General features: G+C 41.4%; 1 protein-coding gene across 1 annotated transcript; it reads left to right on the top strand.

Moving 5' to 3' along the window:
• Nucleotides 1–1,450: 1,450 nt before the first annotated feature.
• Nucleotides 1,451–12,891, top strand: spdl1 (spindle apparatus coiled-coil protein 1). The gene is made up of 14 exons (XM_072396282.1): nt 1,451–1,672; nt 2,689–2,847; nt 3,064–3,240; nt 4,200–4,394; nt 4,621–4,770; nt 5,158–5,256; nt 5,427–5,537; nt 6,786–6,926; nt 7,838–7,944; nt 8,074–8,194; nt 11,667–11,733; nt 11,822–12,010; nt 12,146–12,221; nt 12,562–12,891. The coding sequence occupies exons 2-14, from the start codon at nt 2,689–2,691 to the stop codon at nt 12,707–12,709; spliced, it is 1,740 nt and encodes a 579-aa protein (XP_072252383.1). The 5' UTR covers nt 1,451–1,672; the 3' UTR covers nt 12,710–12,891.
• The last annotated feature ends 4,491 nt before the right edge of the window (nt 12,892–17,382 follow it).

The following is a 17,382-nucleotide window of genomic DNA, read 5'->3' as shown; positions in this document are numbered from 1 at the left end:
GATGTGGAAAGGAAGCTCAAAAAAGGTCTTTACAGCACAAAGACAAAGCAAGGCAAGTGTCATATTTGGAGAAGTTTCTCAATTGTCTGTGAATCTCTTTATCAATAGCCTATAAAATTACGTGTTTTCTCCTGCGGGACGGGAGAAGACACAAAATCAATGCATTTCTAGTTTTGCGGCTGCAGCCGGGAGTGTAACACACACATTGCGGTGGTAATGGACAGAAATTCAGCGGGAGCGGGGTGAAGAAAACAGTCCTGCACAGGGCTCTACTGTGGACTGAGAAACGAAGGAGGAAATGAATGATGTCTGATTTGTGATGTTCATTCATTTGTCATGAAATCATAATTAATTAGTGGTCTTCGGTTCTTGTAGATATGTATAGTGTTGTTGTGTATATAATGCGTGAAGTGTGTAAATAGATAAATGATAATGTAATAATGTGAATAGATACTTTTGAAAATTATATCATCATATTGATTTTGTGTTATACTCTACCATAAAATAATATACTACTACTACTAATAATAATAATAATAATAATAATAAGACACAATAAATGCACTATGGAACATTTTAGGGAACTTATTGTTACTTTTAATTGTGTTACTAATTGTCAAAATGAATGTGAGTTTTACATTCACTTGTTCTCTACCAGCTGTCACGTGACAGGGCTGAACGATCGTTCTCGTTCGTTAATTTGTCACGTGACAGCTACTGAGTCAGTGTCGGGCTTTAAACAACAATGGCAGGGAGGATACAGACACAAGTCACCTTATTGTGTATTTGCTTTCCCAGGTTTTCACATGGTTTGAATTGTTTGTGGCATTTTGTGTTTTGTACTTTATCAGCTCAGCTGAAGCAAACTATGTTTCCTTCAGTGTTAAGTGTTTAGAACCGTGGCCATTTTGTGCAACGCCCACAGTAGGGCTACAGCGCCACCTGCTGGAAAAATGAACGAAATGATTCGTTCAAAGATTCGTTCAATTTACTGTTCGAGAGTAAATGATCCGATTCAGCCAAAAGACTCAAAGTTCCCAACACTACTAAAGGCTAGAAGCTCTGGCTGGAGAGTCTGGAGCGTGAGAAGAGGAATAGCATGCTCCGGGAGCGAAAGGCGAAGAAAAATGTGCACGCTCTTCTCGAGGATCTGAAGGACAAAAACCTTGTGAATGAAGAGCTGAAAGGCAGGCTTGAATGCTACTCGAATAAAATGGAAATACTAATATGAATATTTTATATACCTTCTTTAAATAAAGACCTGAATACACGTTTGCTGGCTTATTTTCGTTCTATCTATGCCTGTCTGTCATGTCTGACGTTTGACAAACAAACCTCGTGAAAATATCTTGAAAACTGAGTGATTTATTATCACTTTTATTGTGTAGAAACACCATTCCTCCATAGATGTAATGTACTGTGGGAACGAGTGGCAGTGTACCAAAATGGCCGCCCTGTAGGGACGCCCCTCTAGTGAGCAGCAGCAGTCTATGTATGTATGTCTACGCCTACACCGGCTGCACTAGAGCGGTGTGAAACGTAATATTTTCTATGAGGCGCCGGGTAAGGTCAGCTACGCCAGCGGTCGGTCATAACTCTCGCAAGCTGTCGCGATAAGTCTTGGGAACTGGATTCAAACTGTGGCGGTGTGAGACGACATATTTCTGAAAAGGTACGTACAGAATGTGAAAATATTTACTTGTTTGTGTTGTTATTGTATTGTTCAAATTTTATAACCGTTTTACAAATATTTCAATGACGCGAATGTGCGCCTCAAGGGAAATTTTCCCATTTAAGTTTTAAGTGAAAGTATATAGATTGCCGTTTGAATACCAACGTTAGCTTTAGCTAGCTAAAACATGGACCATCGATTCTCGGCAGATGTTACTGTGCTTTGTTTGCAGAGGTTGTTTGACGCATTCTTATGATTGTTGTTAAACGCAGTTTAAAACATGGATAACGTGTTGGGAAAGAATAACCTACCTGGGGCTGGCTTTGTTGAGCTGTTAGCAGTTGATGTAAATATGAAGACCCTGGTGAAAGTCAAATAAAACGTGAATCTGGGAAACTGCTGTTTTGGCAGAGGCGAAGTGGCGCCTGGCAAAACATTTTAGAGCTCTTCGTCATTTGTGTGACGTAGACCTGCCACAAACACCGTGTCGATGATTATGGCATCAAGTGGCCGACTCCAAGAGCTACACAGCGTTCAATGCAGCTAAATGACAGCGTTGTGAGAGGTTATATTCTTAAATGTACTTTTAATGTGTACTCGTGTATTTCAGTGTGTCTAAAATGAGCTCTGAAATATTATCAGGTACACCACATGAAAGGAATATGCAGTGGAAATGGTTAACTAAGTGGTGCTGTGATTTTGTTCCCCTATACATGGTGTAGAAGTGACTCATTACAAAGTATGTGAGCAGGTATTTGTTTTCATGGACAGTCCCTTTGGCACAAGAGCCATTACCAGAGGGCATGTAATAAGATAATGTGTAATGAAAACGGAAGATGTTCCTTCATAATGTTTTAATGATGATGGTTGTATCACAGTTGTATGGAAGGGTATATGGAGTATGCAAAGCTTAATTTTGTGTGCCATGTGCTTTTTTTTAAATTGCAAGCATTACATTACACAAAGCGCGGAGTTGTTAGCATGATGCAAAAAATGTGTCTTTCCTCTTGTGTCAGATGGCAGCGGAGGAGGTTCAGCTGCTGAGGAGTCAGCTCAGGGAAAAGGAGGAGCAGGTCCACCGGGCTGCTCAAGCAGGTTTGGATCTTCTCAACCAGCTGATGGAGCTTCAAAACCGGCTAGATGAACAAAGAGTAGAGATGACCAACGCACTCGAGGTGTGAAGCTGTGCCAAAAAACACACTGCAGCTATGAAGAAAGTTTCATTATTTTGTTTTCAATCTGAGATGCTCACTTCTGAATATTCTGCACTCAGTCCCAAACTAATCTTGATATCTGGCAGTTTAATTTAGTTTCAGTGGAACCTGTGGATGCATTTCAAGACAAAGTGTGGCATCATTTGTCCAGCTGTTTTCTTATGATGTGTGTCTTAGGCTCTTGAACAAGACAAGTACTCACTACAGAAGGCAATGGAGTTAAAGACTCGGGTGCTGGAGTCACTACAGTCAGAATATGACTGTTTGAAGAACCAGCAGAAACAACAGCTTCAAGAACAACAAGAGCACCTTGAAAGGACCCACAGCATGGCACTCAGTGAGCTTCACAGCAAGGTAGAACCATGTGGTCAGATGTGGACTCTTGGGGAAAAGGGGATATGTTGGAAAAACGTCTGTAACCGGCTACCAACTCATACTGTTATGCTGAAGTGGCACTGAATGGACCAATTGTCTTTCAGTTTTATATTTATGAACTGCTTCGAAAAGGGATAGCTTCCTTTTCCCATCCAGATGTTTTGAATGAACATGTTTATTTTGAAAGCGCTTGTGGACAGTGATAAACTCGCCTGACCTTGAGGCTGGATTTCAGTGTTGGGAAGCTCACACAGTTGTATTAATGAACAAACGTACTGGAGACAGCAAAAATAAATTACTTTTATTTGGTGATCTCATCTCTGCTGAATTAAAAAAGTAACGAGAGATCAGCTCAGTCAATTCAGAGCAAACAACCTGCAGGGGTAAAAAGAAATGGTTGCATTACAAATGGAAAAAGACAGCCAAAGAGCTACAGGTAACGTACCTGCTACGGATGAATGCACAGTAGCTACAGCCATGCTTGGAGATGATCAGAAAGAGACACTGATGTACAGATGGATCATGGGAGGTTTGCTGTGTATGTATAGCTATGTAATGAAATGAGAAAATGCTTTATTCAAGCATTAATTAAAAAGGGAAATTCTAATGTTGCTCTGACTGAACAAACTGTTGTTTCAACATGATGTTACATGGAGGGCAGTCTGTTGCATTTGACTTAGTGCAGTCAGCCCCAGAGAGTCCCCAGCACAGAGCCGGCCTTCTCTATCAGTTTTTCAGTTTCTTTGAATCTCTGCTCTGATGCTGCACAGCAGATTGAACGATCCACCACAGACAATATACAGCATCTGGTGCAGACATTGCAGGTCTGCTCCGTCCCTTTTTGTATTCAGCCTCAGTGTCGTTGAATCTAGCCAGGAATTGTACTTACTCCTTAAGCTATAGAACCATTTCACCATTTTCTCTTTCTCTTCACTCAGATGCTGGGGCTGCAGTCAGCTCTCGAGGAATCCCAGCTCAGTGAAAAACAACTAAAAAATAAACTGGAGGTGCAGACGGAGACCCTACACAACAAGATGGAGGAGCTACGAGCTTTAAATGAACACAGGCAAAGTTCCATGACGTCTGAGATGATGGAAGTACAAATGAGGATCATGGAGCTGGAGAACATAAGGGTGAGGTTGCAAAGGATTCATTTCTTAATTTCAGCAAATCTGGACTGTAATTGTCATCTGACTTTTGGAGTTACTTTTATTTTGGAGACCCTAGTTTTAACCAGTGATACTGCTTGTTTTGTGAGGTGAGTGTCAACCTCTGCTCTAGCTGAATCCAAGCAGCATCCTTGTTGTTTGCAATCAGGCGTTATATTTGTAAGTGGGGTGAACTGTGTTTGTGCGCCAGGTGGAGATGGAGCAGGCGCTGCAGGAGTCTCAGTTCAGAGAGCAGCAGCTGGAGCTGAGTACCAGCAGACTACAGCGCCACCTAGAGCGAATCATAGAGGAGAAAGAGGAAAGGGAGAAAGAAACGGTGTCCTTGTTCAATGCATTAGAGGTAAGCGTGGTTACTTTAGCTGTATGCATAACTTTCAGACATTAGGTTTATCCAGCTTTTTGCTGTATTCTAAATACGTGGTTGGAGTTGTTTTGTTCATCATGTAGTTTCAATTTAGGTTCTGAAAAAGCATTTGCAGTTGACTTGATTCTGCCTGTTATGTATTGTACAGATTCCATTTGGAATGCATAGATAAATGAACATGTCTGTGAAAGAATTTATAACCATGAAACACATCCTGACATAAATATATGATACTTGAAAGTAAATGTAAATAGAAAATATAGTTGAAATATACCTGAAATGTCACATTTGATCGTTGTACATATTTTTCTCTCAGCCCTTTCAAAATCTTTTTTTCAAATGATTTGTTTGTCTTTGATGCAGAATTCTCGTGAGCTGACCCGAGACCTCCAGATCCAGTTGGATCAGGTTCTTCAACAGGCCCACGATCCAAACAGCAAAGGGAACTCCTTGTTTGCTGAGGTAAAAAAAACTATAGAAAAATACAATTTTTATTTTAAACTCATATTCCCATTGATGCATGTTCTACAGTACAGCTTTGCAGTTATATAGTCATTTGCAGAGTCTAGTCTGGATTTTTATCGCACAACACTTGCAAAGAGCATTTTACAGGTGTTTCTGATATTTTGCAGCTGGATGATAAGAGGGCTGAAATGGAAAGACAGCTCATCAGCATGAAGGTTCAGTATCAGTCACTGCAGAAAATCCACGCTTTCAGCAAACAGCAAATGCAACGCATGAAGGTACTGCTCGTCACACAAGGAGGCTACACACTTCACTGCTTCTAACAGGGTTCCTGCGGGTCTTAAAAAGTGTAAAAATGTCTAAAATTTGAAACTTTAAATTCAGGCCTTAAAAAGTCTTAAAAACGCCCAGATATTCATCCAAGGTCTTAAATTTAATTTTGTAAAAGATCATAATCAGAAGTTGATTCAGTGTCGTCCATCTTTCTGAGGGGCTCTGATAGCTACTGGTGTTGGTGAGTGGTGATTAAACTACGAATCCCGTGATAACTGTAGGCAAGAAATGGCTCAGTGTGCAGCTACCCCCCGCGTGTTCATCGATACAATGCTCGCTGTAACTTTGTAAGAGAAACATCCAGTTAGGGACCTTGGGTGTGGAAGTCCTCGAGGCTCACTCCAAGGCAGAGAAACACCAGCTTGCCACAAAAAGCCTGCAGCGAGCTCAAGCCATCACCCAGTTTCGTTCGCCACCCCCGACATCTTTGTCTTCATCAGTCCCTCCGGACTCCAGCGCAGTGTCACTACCACTTTGGACTGAGATTGGTGCTAAAAGGGATGAGCTCAGACATAAGTAGGGTGAGGTTGTATATAGACATATATTGGTGTTAAGTTGGGAAGGTTCCTTGGGATAAGAAAGTAACTATTTTATTTGTTTTAATACTGATTTCATTGAATATATATATTTTTATGTTTCTGTATTTATCAGACGCTTTTATCCAAAGCGACTTACAAATGAAGATATAACAGCTATATAAAAAGCTAACAATAAACTATATAGAGGGAACCCACGAGTCCAACTCTGAGACAGAGATAGGGTGCAGGCATAGAAGGAAGTGCAGAAAGATAGAGTGCAGAGATAGAGGGGGGAGGGAAGTACAAGGTAAGTGCTGGGATAGGAGATGCTCTCTGAAGAGCTGGGTTTTCAGGAGCTTCTTGAAGATAGACAGGGACGCCCCTGTTCTGGTAGCGCTCGGTAGGTCATTCCACCATCGTGGGACGACGCATGAACAGAGTTTGGATTGCACAATTTTTATTGAAAAAAATGTAATCTTCGATAGGTAAATGGATAAAAATAAAAGGTTTTGAATTTCTGGGATCATTTGAATGTTTCTGGTCATGAGTCGTGTTGGTCTAAAATTTAATTCATAATGGTCTTCAAAGGTCTTAAATTTAACTTGCTGAAACCTCCAAGAACCCTGTTCTAAACATGTTACTAATTAACAACGGTGATGAGCTTGTATTGTGCAGGTCCAGATAGCCACTCTGATGCAGCTGCAAGGTGCCAGGGCTGACCCTGCTCAGCTGGAGAGACTGCAGTCCATGCTCTCAGAGAAGAATGGGGAGATCCAGAGTCTAATAACTAAACTGCAGAGACTGGAGAAGGTGGAGGTGAGCACTGACCTACCTACAGGACTTCTACTGTACATTCACAGTAGTGCACACTGTAGTCTGGAGACAAAAAAAAAGCTGAATGAAAATCTATCAGATGCAGAAAGAATTAATACACAGATATATGTCAGTTAATCTACAAGTTTATTAGCCACCAAATGTCAGGACAGTGAACATCTTATTATGAATATGGTCTGGGCCCAGTTAAACAAAGCAGCATAAGGGAATGACACTTTGGCTGTTTCTAAAGGGTGCTGCACTGAAATTCTTAAAAGGTGTTGTTTCTTAAGAAAATGACCGAAGTCCTTCTCGAATTTATAAAAAAAAAAAAAAAAGAAGTAACCTTTTTAACATACCCACGAGTTGCTTTTTATCATAAGAAAAAGCGAGCATTAGTGCTACAGCCTCTCCTTTGGGTTTTTGTTTTGAATCTGCAGGATACCGCCAACACTCACAAGCCCAGAACATGCTGATGTGTATCAAATAAGCAGCTCCATTGTTTCGAACTTCCACGCAGGGTAGCAGGACATGGGGTGGCGTCAGAGTAACTCTTGACTATAATGAAACTCAGATGGTGTTTCAGATACACTGGCCTCTGTTGTCTGGTGTCATGTTCAAGCAAATAAACTTTCATGAAAACTGGAATTTTATATGTAAAAAATATCTCTCAAAGTGTAATTTTTTTAACTTAACTAAGAAACATTTAGAGGGATTCTGTGTGATGAGGAAAAAACTTGACTCCAGGCATTCCGAGTTCCGGACACATCTGCTTTTTAATGGTTTGCCCCTTTTAGCACTATAAATGATTAACTTAACTCTATTCATAAATACAATAATAATGAACAGAAAAAACAAATTTACCCTTTACTGTATTTAATTTAGTTTCAGACTTGATATCCTTTTGTGTGTAGATGTTGCTGAAGGCTCAGCCAGCCAATCCCAGTAAAGCAGAGGGAGGTGACGGCCAAGATGAAACGTATTACACTGACCTGCTTAAAATGCAGCTCAGCAACACTGTGTAAGTTCAGCTGCTTCATTAAGCCGAATGAGTCCTTCTGATTGTGCCTCACAGAGCTGGCTATGTTCGCGGTATAATTTTAGCAATTTATATCATTTTAAAAAAAGTTCTGCGTGTCCTTGTCCTCAGTAAAGATGCAGAGCGTCTCGGAGATGAGCTTTCCTTGCAGAGGATGAAGTCTCTGTCAGAGAGTCAGAGAGCCCTGGGGCTGGAGAGGAAGCTCTTCACATCTGAACGACTGCTTAAACAGGTAAAAGGCTCTCCATTCAGATACTGTGTCCTCTGTTGGTGTTGGTCAGCCACTTAAAATGACAGAGCAGAGTCAGCGGACACCGAGGGGCATAGTGTGCAGAGGTCATCAACTTTCTGCAGAGTCGATCTACACAGACCTCCAAACTTCATGTGGCCTTCAGATTAAATCAAGAACAGTGCGTAGAGAGCTTCATGGAATGGGTTTCCATGGTAACTGCATCCAAGCCATACATCCCCAAGTGCAATGCAAAGTGTTGGATGCAGTGGTTTAAAGCACGCCGCCACTGGACTCTAGAGCAGTGGAGACGCGTTCTCTGGAGGGACGAATCACGCTTCTATATCTGACAATCTGATGGAGGAGTCTGGGTTTGGCGGTTGCCAGGGGAACGGTACTTATCTGACTGCATTGTGCCAAGTGTAAAGTTTGGTGGAGGGGGGATTATGGTGTGGGGTTGTTTTTCAGGAGCTGGGCTTGGCCCCTTAGTTCCAGTGAAAGGAACTCTGAATGCTTCAGCATGCCAAGAGATTTTGGACCATTTCATGCTCCCAACTCTGTGGAAACAGTTTGGGGATGGCCCTTTCCTGTTCCAACATGACTGCGCACCAGAGCACAAAGCAAGGTCCATAAAGACTGGATGAGCCAGTTTGGTGTGGAAGAACCTGACTGGCCTGCAGAGTCCTGACCTCAACCTGATAGAACACCTTTGGGATGAATTAGAGCGGAGACTGAGAGCCAGACCTTCTCATCCAACATCAGTGTCTGACCTCACAAATGTGCTTCTGGAAGAATGGTCAAAAACTCCCATAAACGCACTCCTAAACTTTGTGGAAAGTTGGCCCAGAAGAATTGAAACTGTTATAGCTGCAAAGAGTGGGCCGACGTCATATTAAACCCTATGGATTAAGAATGGGATGTCACTTCAGTTTATATGCGTGTAAAGGCAGATAAGCGAATAAATAGTAAAAAAATTGTGCAATAAAGGAAAAAGTGCAATTGTGGAAAAGTATCTAGGCACAGCAGAACAAAGACAATACTTTTAATGCTGACTTCATGTCTGGGAAAGCTTCGACTCCATGGAACAATTTCAGGTTTAGAATTTATTTAATTGTGTGAGAAAATAAGACTGCTTTTCATAGCCTACAACACATCAACATCTGCTGTGGGAAATGTGTGTTTTTAACCAAGTTGAACAAGATCTTCTTTGTGATTGAGCAAAGGTTTCTATTTCCTTTGGAGCACAGCTGGGTGGGTGCTACATGTTTTCACATGATCTGGGACCTCATCTACAAAGACTTGCGTGGATTTGCTACTAAAACGTGGCTTACGCTGAAACCAAAATGCCCTCCAACGTACAAAAATACCCAGATGCAGCAATATGTGCGCACGCATGAATCCAAGCACATTTCTTTTGTACGTCCCAATCAACGTGGAATTGAGCGCACATGTTGGAGTACCCGACTCCTCCCTGTCCACGCCCCGATTTAAATATGCAAATCATATTTAAAAGAGCCCTACACCTGCGATTCCTCTCTCTGCACAATCAGAAAATAAAGAAAAAAGAATAACTAACGGAAAGTGAGATGGAGGTGCTACTTTCTGAAGTGGAGGCGCAGAAATGTGCTCTTTGGCACTCTATCCTACGATATAAGCAGCAAACATAAGAGGAGTGGGTGGTTGAGGGTGAGCGAGGCCTGTAATGCTGTGGAGTCTGAGAAGTGCACAAAGCAGAGGTGAAAAAGAAGTGGTCCGATATTAAAGTGGATGTGAAGCAGAGACTGGCTGCCCACCGCCGAAGTGTGGCCAAAACAGGCGGGGGGGGGCTGTTTGAACAGAGTCGGCACAACTATGGGTGACACTGCTCTGTCAGGGGTGTGGGAGTGTGGGTGACTCTGATTAAAGGTAAATACCTACATTTGTGTAACTCACAACAAACGTGTTCATACAGTAACCAGAGCAGAAGTGCGCCGGGGAAAAGGTGAGGCTGATTAAGACATTTCACACTTTACACACAGGGTTATTAACATTTGCACACAGAGACGACCAGGGGCTTGTTAGAAAGATGTAGTTTAACCAGCAAAAAACAGCAAGTTACTAACTTTAACCACCAACTATGATGCTGTGAAGATGGGATAGAAATTGGGGGGGGGGCACATGCTCAATGCACTTCATGGGGAATAATATTAGAACAATTACACGAATAAAGTTACTCACCAAGAAGCCGCCCATCGCGCACAGTGCCAGTTTGTAGTCTGTTCCCAACATTTCTGTTACTGAATGTATGAATCGTGCGTTGAACCAGCCCCCCCCACAAAGCATTTGCGCATCACATATGATCTGTACATTGATGGAATGAAAATGTTTCATGTTGATATACAAATTCATCACAAATTCAGCATGTGATGTCGACTTATACAGTCCCGATCGGTTGGCCAGCTCCCTCTGGAATGCCCCGGTTGCTTAAACCCCAGTGTGCACATCACCTGTGGCACAAGCAGCGCATGGCTCCCCGCTGTGTTGCGCTCCAACACCGGCCGCAGCTCTGCGCACAGTTCCAGGAGGATTGCCCTCAAAACGGCTGATGAGCCAGTTGTCCTCATGTGCCAGCAAATCCTCTCAGTCTCTTAACACACGCTCTCTTCCAATTGCACCATTTACAATGTCTTCCAACACCGCTAAAGCAGCCATTGTTTTTAATGGTATGCACTGCAACACTTTGTGCATACTTTTATATCCACTCTAACTGTAATTGCAGACACATGAGTGTGTTAATTGTTTATCAGTGTTCATTGTTCTTGTGTCTCAGATGTGCACATCACAAATTGTGTTCACATTTATTCATTATAACAGTTTCCCAACATCACCTCTAAGTGTCGCCAAAGAATCATCAGCTGTAGAAAAGTGCGTACGACAGCCCTGAAGTTGGCGTGAGGCACCGCACATTTCCACGGTCATTTCACTCCTGATACATCTGATCGTTGACGTGAAAAAGTGTGTACGCCACTTTTTTGTGCGTACGCACCCTTTGTACGTGAGGCCCCTGGTCATTTCTTAACTTTTCCTGGTAATGGTCAATTTTATAGATGCAGAAATGCTGATAAAGGTTTGTTCCAAAGATTATTTTCTGTCTTTAACATCAGCTCTTCTTTTTTTTTTTATCACTTTGAAACACATTTTCAAAGGACTTATTTTGCAAGTGACAGGAGATTTTGTAATTCATATTTACATTTTAGCCCTTATTTAGTCCTAAGCTGCAGAGAGGGAATATGTCAGCTGATTACAATTGACACTACAGATCCTGGTCTTATGCAAAGGCAAAACCCAAGTTCCAGAAACAAACACCCGTGTATAGCCAGCAGCTGTCCTGATATAAGTTCAGACAGCTGCCAGGCCTGGGCAGGAGGCTGTGCCACATTCCTTAACAGAAGCTTTGGATTTAGTGTTTGGTTAAATATTTCTGTTCACCCTGTAGGCTCAGAGCGACAAGATCAAGCTGCAGCTGCGTGTTGAGGAGCTTCAACACAAGTATGAGCCAAAAGGTAACAAGACTGCCAACTCCACACTTTAGCTATGTGTCTGGTACCTCTTCTTTGTAACACTGCTGCTTCTTTGAAATTTTGTCTGCAGAGGTAAAAAATAATTCTATTCAGAAGAGAAGGAAAGAGAAACTTCCTGTTGACTGCATCTCTTCCTCTGAGAAGACCACACATGACAAGCAGATGGTTGCTGTGAAGGTGGATGTAACTGCAGACTCTGAGGCTCACACCTGCCCTGCATATGAGTCTAAGGCCTCCACAGAAGGTGTTGGCACTGCCAGTGAGTAACACAGTGCACTGACACAGGAGCAGAATCTAGATTCAGTTAATTTCATTTCATTCTCAAGGTACAGAAAATAAATAGCTGGTATCATGTAATGTGATTGAACTCTCAGTCATTTGTTTATTCATACAGGTTCAGAACCAGAGCTGCGGCCTGCAAAGTGTGTAAAGATCAGTGCAGATGACTCTGTTGTGATTCCCAACCCCAGGTCAGTGTGTGTGTGTGCGTCAGCGTTTCTGTCGGCTTCAGGTCATTGTCGACTCTGGATTGTTGCCTGCCTGCAGCACGTTTAGGCACTTCCTTTTGAGGTCAGGGAGTGCGTGTTGGTTGCACTGTTCATTTTCATTTCCTTCCTTCTTTAAGAGACATCTACAGAGGTCCATTTTCTTGCTGTCATGTGAATGAGGATGAAACTTATTTTGTATATGAACTACATTCAGCATTTCTTTATATTGTTCAGGCATTTGTGTTTTCTTGATTAAATCTGAAAAAAAAAATGTTGCCATGTGAGTTCTAACTGGATTGTATCTTTGTGGTTGCGCCCTCAGCTCTGCTTTGAGCGAGCCCAAACAGAAGGAAAGTGAGGAGACCCAGCAGCAGAACAAACGCGAGGAGAGGAGAAAGAAGCAAAGAACAGTTGAGCCCATCCATGTCAGCTCGAACAACAGTATGGAGAAGGAGTGTGCTCAGCAGTAGAACCCATCTGCGGTGAAATGTGTGTGTGTGTGTGTGTGTGTGCTGGTATAACCTGATATACTCCATGTAAGAATTTCTGGCTTAGTGTTTCATGGTGTGGAAAAGCAAAGATTGCTTCTCATATTTTATAATTACTCAGCCTTTGCTGTCAGAAATATGTTTCTTTCTATTTTGTTTGTGTTTTAACAAAGTAAAACAATGAGTACTCTGTAATCAAACAAAAAATGGACGAATAGTGATATAACTTTGAATAAACCTGGAAATATTTCCATGTGTATGACATGACTTTTTATCCTCTGTGCAGTTGGTAGTGTAGTTGAATCTTCTTGTAATATTTTCAGCCTCTGATAGTTCTGAAGCTCTTTCTGATTGTCAATGCGTGCACTTTGATTCCAACAGCTGTAATGGCCTTTTACAAACTTTTGCAAGACTTAGACGTCCACATTTATTTCTTAGAAGCTCAGATATCATTTTAAGTTTTGGCACGGAGACGCCATACATCAGGGCTCTCAAGTCTCATGCTTTTGTCACGCACTGCCGCCACACATTGTATTTCTCACCCTGAAAAAAAATTATGATATAAATTTCACTCTTGCCTGCATTCAAAACTTGAGAGCCCTGTCATACATTGAGAGAATCAGCAGGTCTGGTGGTATCATAGGCAAGGCCGTAACTACCATAGAGGACACTGAGGTCATGTCCTCTGTATTTACAAAAAAAAAAAAAAAAAAAAAGTTTAAATTGTGGTGATTTTACATTTGAAGAGCCAAGAGTAGCTGTTTAATAAAACAGTGGCTCAGTTTGGGCATATGTGCTGCGCGTCATCAACAACATGCACTGTCGCTATGGTAACTACCACACATGTTGGACGTTGATGTTGTTACCGTTGAGTCAGTCAGTCACACCAGTCACTGGAAGAGGAAGAGAAAAATGTAGGTGGAGAGCAGTTTAAGTGGTAGATGACTGAGGAAAAAATTTGCAGCCCAGCGTACCACTCAGATAGCAAGGAAATATGAATCAAAGTTTAATCTTGGTTAACTCCGTCAGTACCGGTCGTCAGTCAATTTCCACCGGTTGGGTTAAGTCAACATTAATTTTGCGACTGAAATGTCAGTGACGTCTAAGATTGAAAATGAAACGTTTATTCTGTGTTGATTTCTCAGTGTTGGATGCTGAACCTGTATTATATTTCTGCCGGATGCCGGAGCACAACGCAGCAACACGGCACAGAGCAGATTGTGCGGGACCGGAAGTCGTGCGCAGAAACAAAATGAAACATCCGGTTAATTTGCCCTTACTTCGTGAGTCACCATAACGGTCCTTCAGGAAGCCTCAGAATGCCCAATTTTTACCTTAAATTTCAAAAGCTTTTTAAGATGTCTGAAGACATGGTGTTGAAATTTAAAGAGTTGATTTCATCATCCTTTTCTTCACTGCCATGTGCAGATATGACAGAGGACAGCTACCTAAATTTTACTCCAGTAGAACTTGACTCTCTTGTTGACAGCACTACAGCTTCAATGCGTACAACACTGGACAATGTTGCCCCTCTGAAAGGAAGGTAATCAGTCAGAAGAGGTTGGCTCCTTGGTATAATTCACAGCTGCGTGCGTTAAAGCAGACTGCAGAAAGCTGGAGAGACAGTGGCGTTCCTCTAATTTAGAAGAGTCTCAATTAGTCTGGAAAGATAGTTTAATAACGTATAAGAAAGCACTTCGTAAAGCTAGAACTGCTTATTATTCATTATTGATAGAAGAGAATAAGAATAATCCCAGGTTTCTTTTCAGCACTGTTGCCAGCTCTGTTGAGCCATGTATTCCTTTAACTGTCAGCAGTGATGATTTCATGAGATTCTTCATCAATAAAATTGTTTCTATCAGAGAGAAGATTAATGGAATCCTTCCCAATATTATCACTGATGTATCATCAAGTAGAGCAGCTTTAGAAGTATCTTTAGAACCTGATTTGTATTTAGACAGCTTCTGTCCAGTTGATCTTTCTGAGCTAACAACAGCAATAGTCTCTTCTAAACCATCAACTTGTATGTTAGACCCAATCCCAACCAGACTGTTCAAGGAGGTTTTCCCCTTAATTGACACTTCCATTTTGGATTTGATCAATCGGTCTTTGTTGATAGGATATGTACCTCAGACTTTTAAGGTTGCTGTAATTAAACCTTTACTTAAAAAACCTACTCTTGATTCAGAAGTGTTGGCTAATTATCGACCTATATCCAATCTCCCTTTTTTGTCCAAAGTTCTTGAAAAAATAGTTGCAGTTCAACTTTGTGATCATTTACATAGAAATAATCTGTTTGAAGAGTTTCAGTCAGGATTCAGAGTGCATCATAGCACAGAAACGGCACTGGTGAAAGTTACCAATGATCTCCTGTTAGCTTCTGATAGCGGACTTGTTTCTGTGCTTGTCCTGTTGGATCTCAGTGCTGCATTTGATACGATCGATCACAGCATTCTGTTACAGAGACTTGATCATGTTATTGGGATTAAAGGAACTGCATTAGGCTGGTTTAAGTCATATTTATCTGATAGATTCCAGTTTGTTCTTGTAAATGAAGAATCTTCCTCACACGTTGGAGTAAGTCATGGAGTTCCTCAGGGTTCTGTGCTTGGACCGATTCTTTTTACTTTATACATGCTTCCATTAGGTAACATTATCAGACAGCATGGCATACATTTCCATTGTTATGCTGATGATACTCAGCTGTACTTATCTATGAAACCAGATGAAACCAATAGGTTGGTCAGACTACAAGCCTGTCTTTAAGACATAAAGACCTGGATGACTCAGAACTGTCTGCTTTTAAATTCAGACAAAACTGAAGTTGTTCTCTTTGGACCTGAGCGCTTCAGGGAGAAATTGTCTAGTTATATAGTTACTCTAGATGGTATTTCCTTGGCTTCTAGTTCTACAGTGAGGAACCTTGGAGTTATTTTTGACCAGAATTTATCATTTGACGCACATATAAAACAGGTTTCTAGGACTGCCTTCTTTCACCTTTGTAATATTGCTAAAATCAGGAACATCCTGTCTCAGGGTGATGCAGAGAAACTAGTTCATGCATTTGTTACTTCAAGATTGGACTACTCTAATTCCTTATTATTGGGCTGTCCCACATATTCTCTGAAAAGCCTCCAGCTGATCCAAAATGCTGCAGCCAGAGTTCTGATGAGAACTAACAGGAGAGATCGTGTTTCTCCAGTTTTAGCTTCTCTTCATTGGCTCCCTGTTAAATTTAGAATAGAATTTAAGATTCTTCTTCTCACATATAAAGTTCTTAATGACCGAGCTCCATCATATTTTAAAGATCTCATTGTAAGATATTTTCCTAACAGAGCACTTTGCTCCCAAACTGCAGGTTTACTTGTTGTTCCCAGAGTTTCTAAAAGTAGAATGGGAGGTAGAGCCTTCAGTTATCAGGCCCCTCTCTTGTGGAATAAGCTGCCAGTAAATGTCCGGGAAGCAGACACCCTTTCCACTTTTAAGATTAGGCTTAAAACTTTTCTTTTCGATAAAGCTTATAGTTAGGGATGGCTCAGGTAATCCTGAAACATCCCATAGTTAAGCTGCTATAGGCTTAGACTGCTGGGGGACCTCATCTGTCACACCTTTCCTCACTTTGCTCTCTTTTTCCCCCTGTTTAATTTCACAATTGATTTTATGTACATGTGACATTATTGTGGTTATTAACCTATGTTTCCCTGTTCCAACAGATATCCTTTGAATGGCGTTATGGTGTTTTTCCCCCCTCTTTTCCCTCTTTTCTGTCTTCTCAAACCCCAGCTGGTCGAGGCGGATGGCCACCCTTCCTGGTTCTGGTTCTGCCAGAGGTTTCTTCCAGTTAAAAGGGAGTCGTTCCTTTCCACAGTTGCCTCAGGCACGCTCAGGATGGGAGATTGGACTGAAGACAAGTTTCGGTGCAATCTGTTGGTTTCCTTAGCTCGGATATTAATTTTTGAATTGGCTCTATATGAATTAATTGGATTATGATTACAATGAATTGAATTCCAAGTGGCTTGAATTGGACTATATTACTTAAGTGCCTTGAGATGACAATTGTTGTAATCTGGCGCTATATAAATAAAAAAATTGAATTGAAATGGCGTATTGTTTTAATTTCTATGTTTATGTTTTTAGCAGACGCTTAAAAGCGACTTACATTGGTAGGCAGTCAGGGGTAAGGGGGTCTTGCCTGAGGACCCCTACAGGAGGTAGTACCTTTCATGCCAGGGGATTTGAACCCTTGTCACCTTGGGAATCTTACTTCTACACTATCCAGTCCACCTCATTATAATTTCTATCAGTTTAGTATCTGACTGTGTTTATATTCTTCATTAAAGGGAAAACAGGATAGAGAGGAAAAGGCTGAGCCAAACCAAGTTCATCTTTGGGCCAAGCAGCAAGAAGAGGAGCAGTGACAGAGGGAGAGCAGGTGCTATAAAAGGAAGAGACTATGCCAGACCTGTATACGTTTTAAAAGTCAGATGTATAATGCATGATTATTGAAGTATTGTGTAAGATTATAATAGAAATGTGTTCAAAAGCTGGTTTTCCTTAACAAGAGTGAACAGATAAGGCACTGTCAACATGATAGTGTAATAGGGCTTGGGTATCTATTTTAAATACTGAAGGGAATATGAAGCATTTGTATATAT

Source organism: Leuresthes tenuis, unplaced genomic scaffold (assembly GCF_036924035.1).
Source record: "Leuresthes tenuis unplaced genomic scaffold, fLeuTen1.0.hap1 SCAF_11, whole genome shotgun sequence".
NCBI classification, from domain to species: domain Eukaryota; kingdom Metazoa; phylum Chordata; class Actinopteri; order Atheriniformes; family Atherinopsidae; genus Leuresthes; species Leuresthes tenuis.
Note: the sequence above shows the minus strand (reverse complement) of the source record. Positions and strands in the feature narration are given on the sequence as shown.

Coding starts and splice junctions, on each gene's coding strand:
- spdl1 (XM_072396282.1), top strand. CDS start 2,689: ATGGCAGCGGAGGAGGTTCAGCTGCTGAGGAGTCAGCTCAGGGAAAAG. Junction 6,927..7,837: donor AGAGACTGGAGAAGGTGGAG/GTGAGCACTGAC, acceptor TTTTGTGTGTAG/ATGTTGCTGAAGGCTCAGCC. Junction 12,222..12,561: donor GTTGTGATTCCCAACCCCAG/GTCAGTGTGTGT, acceptor TTGCGCCCTCAG/CTCTGCTTTGAGCGAGCCCA.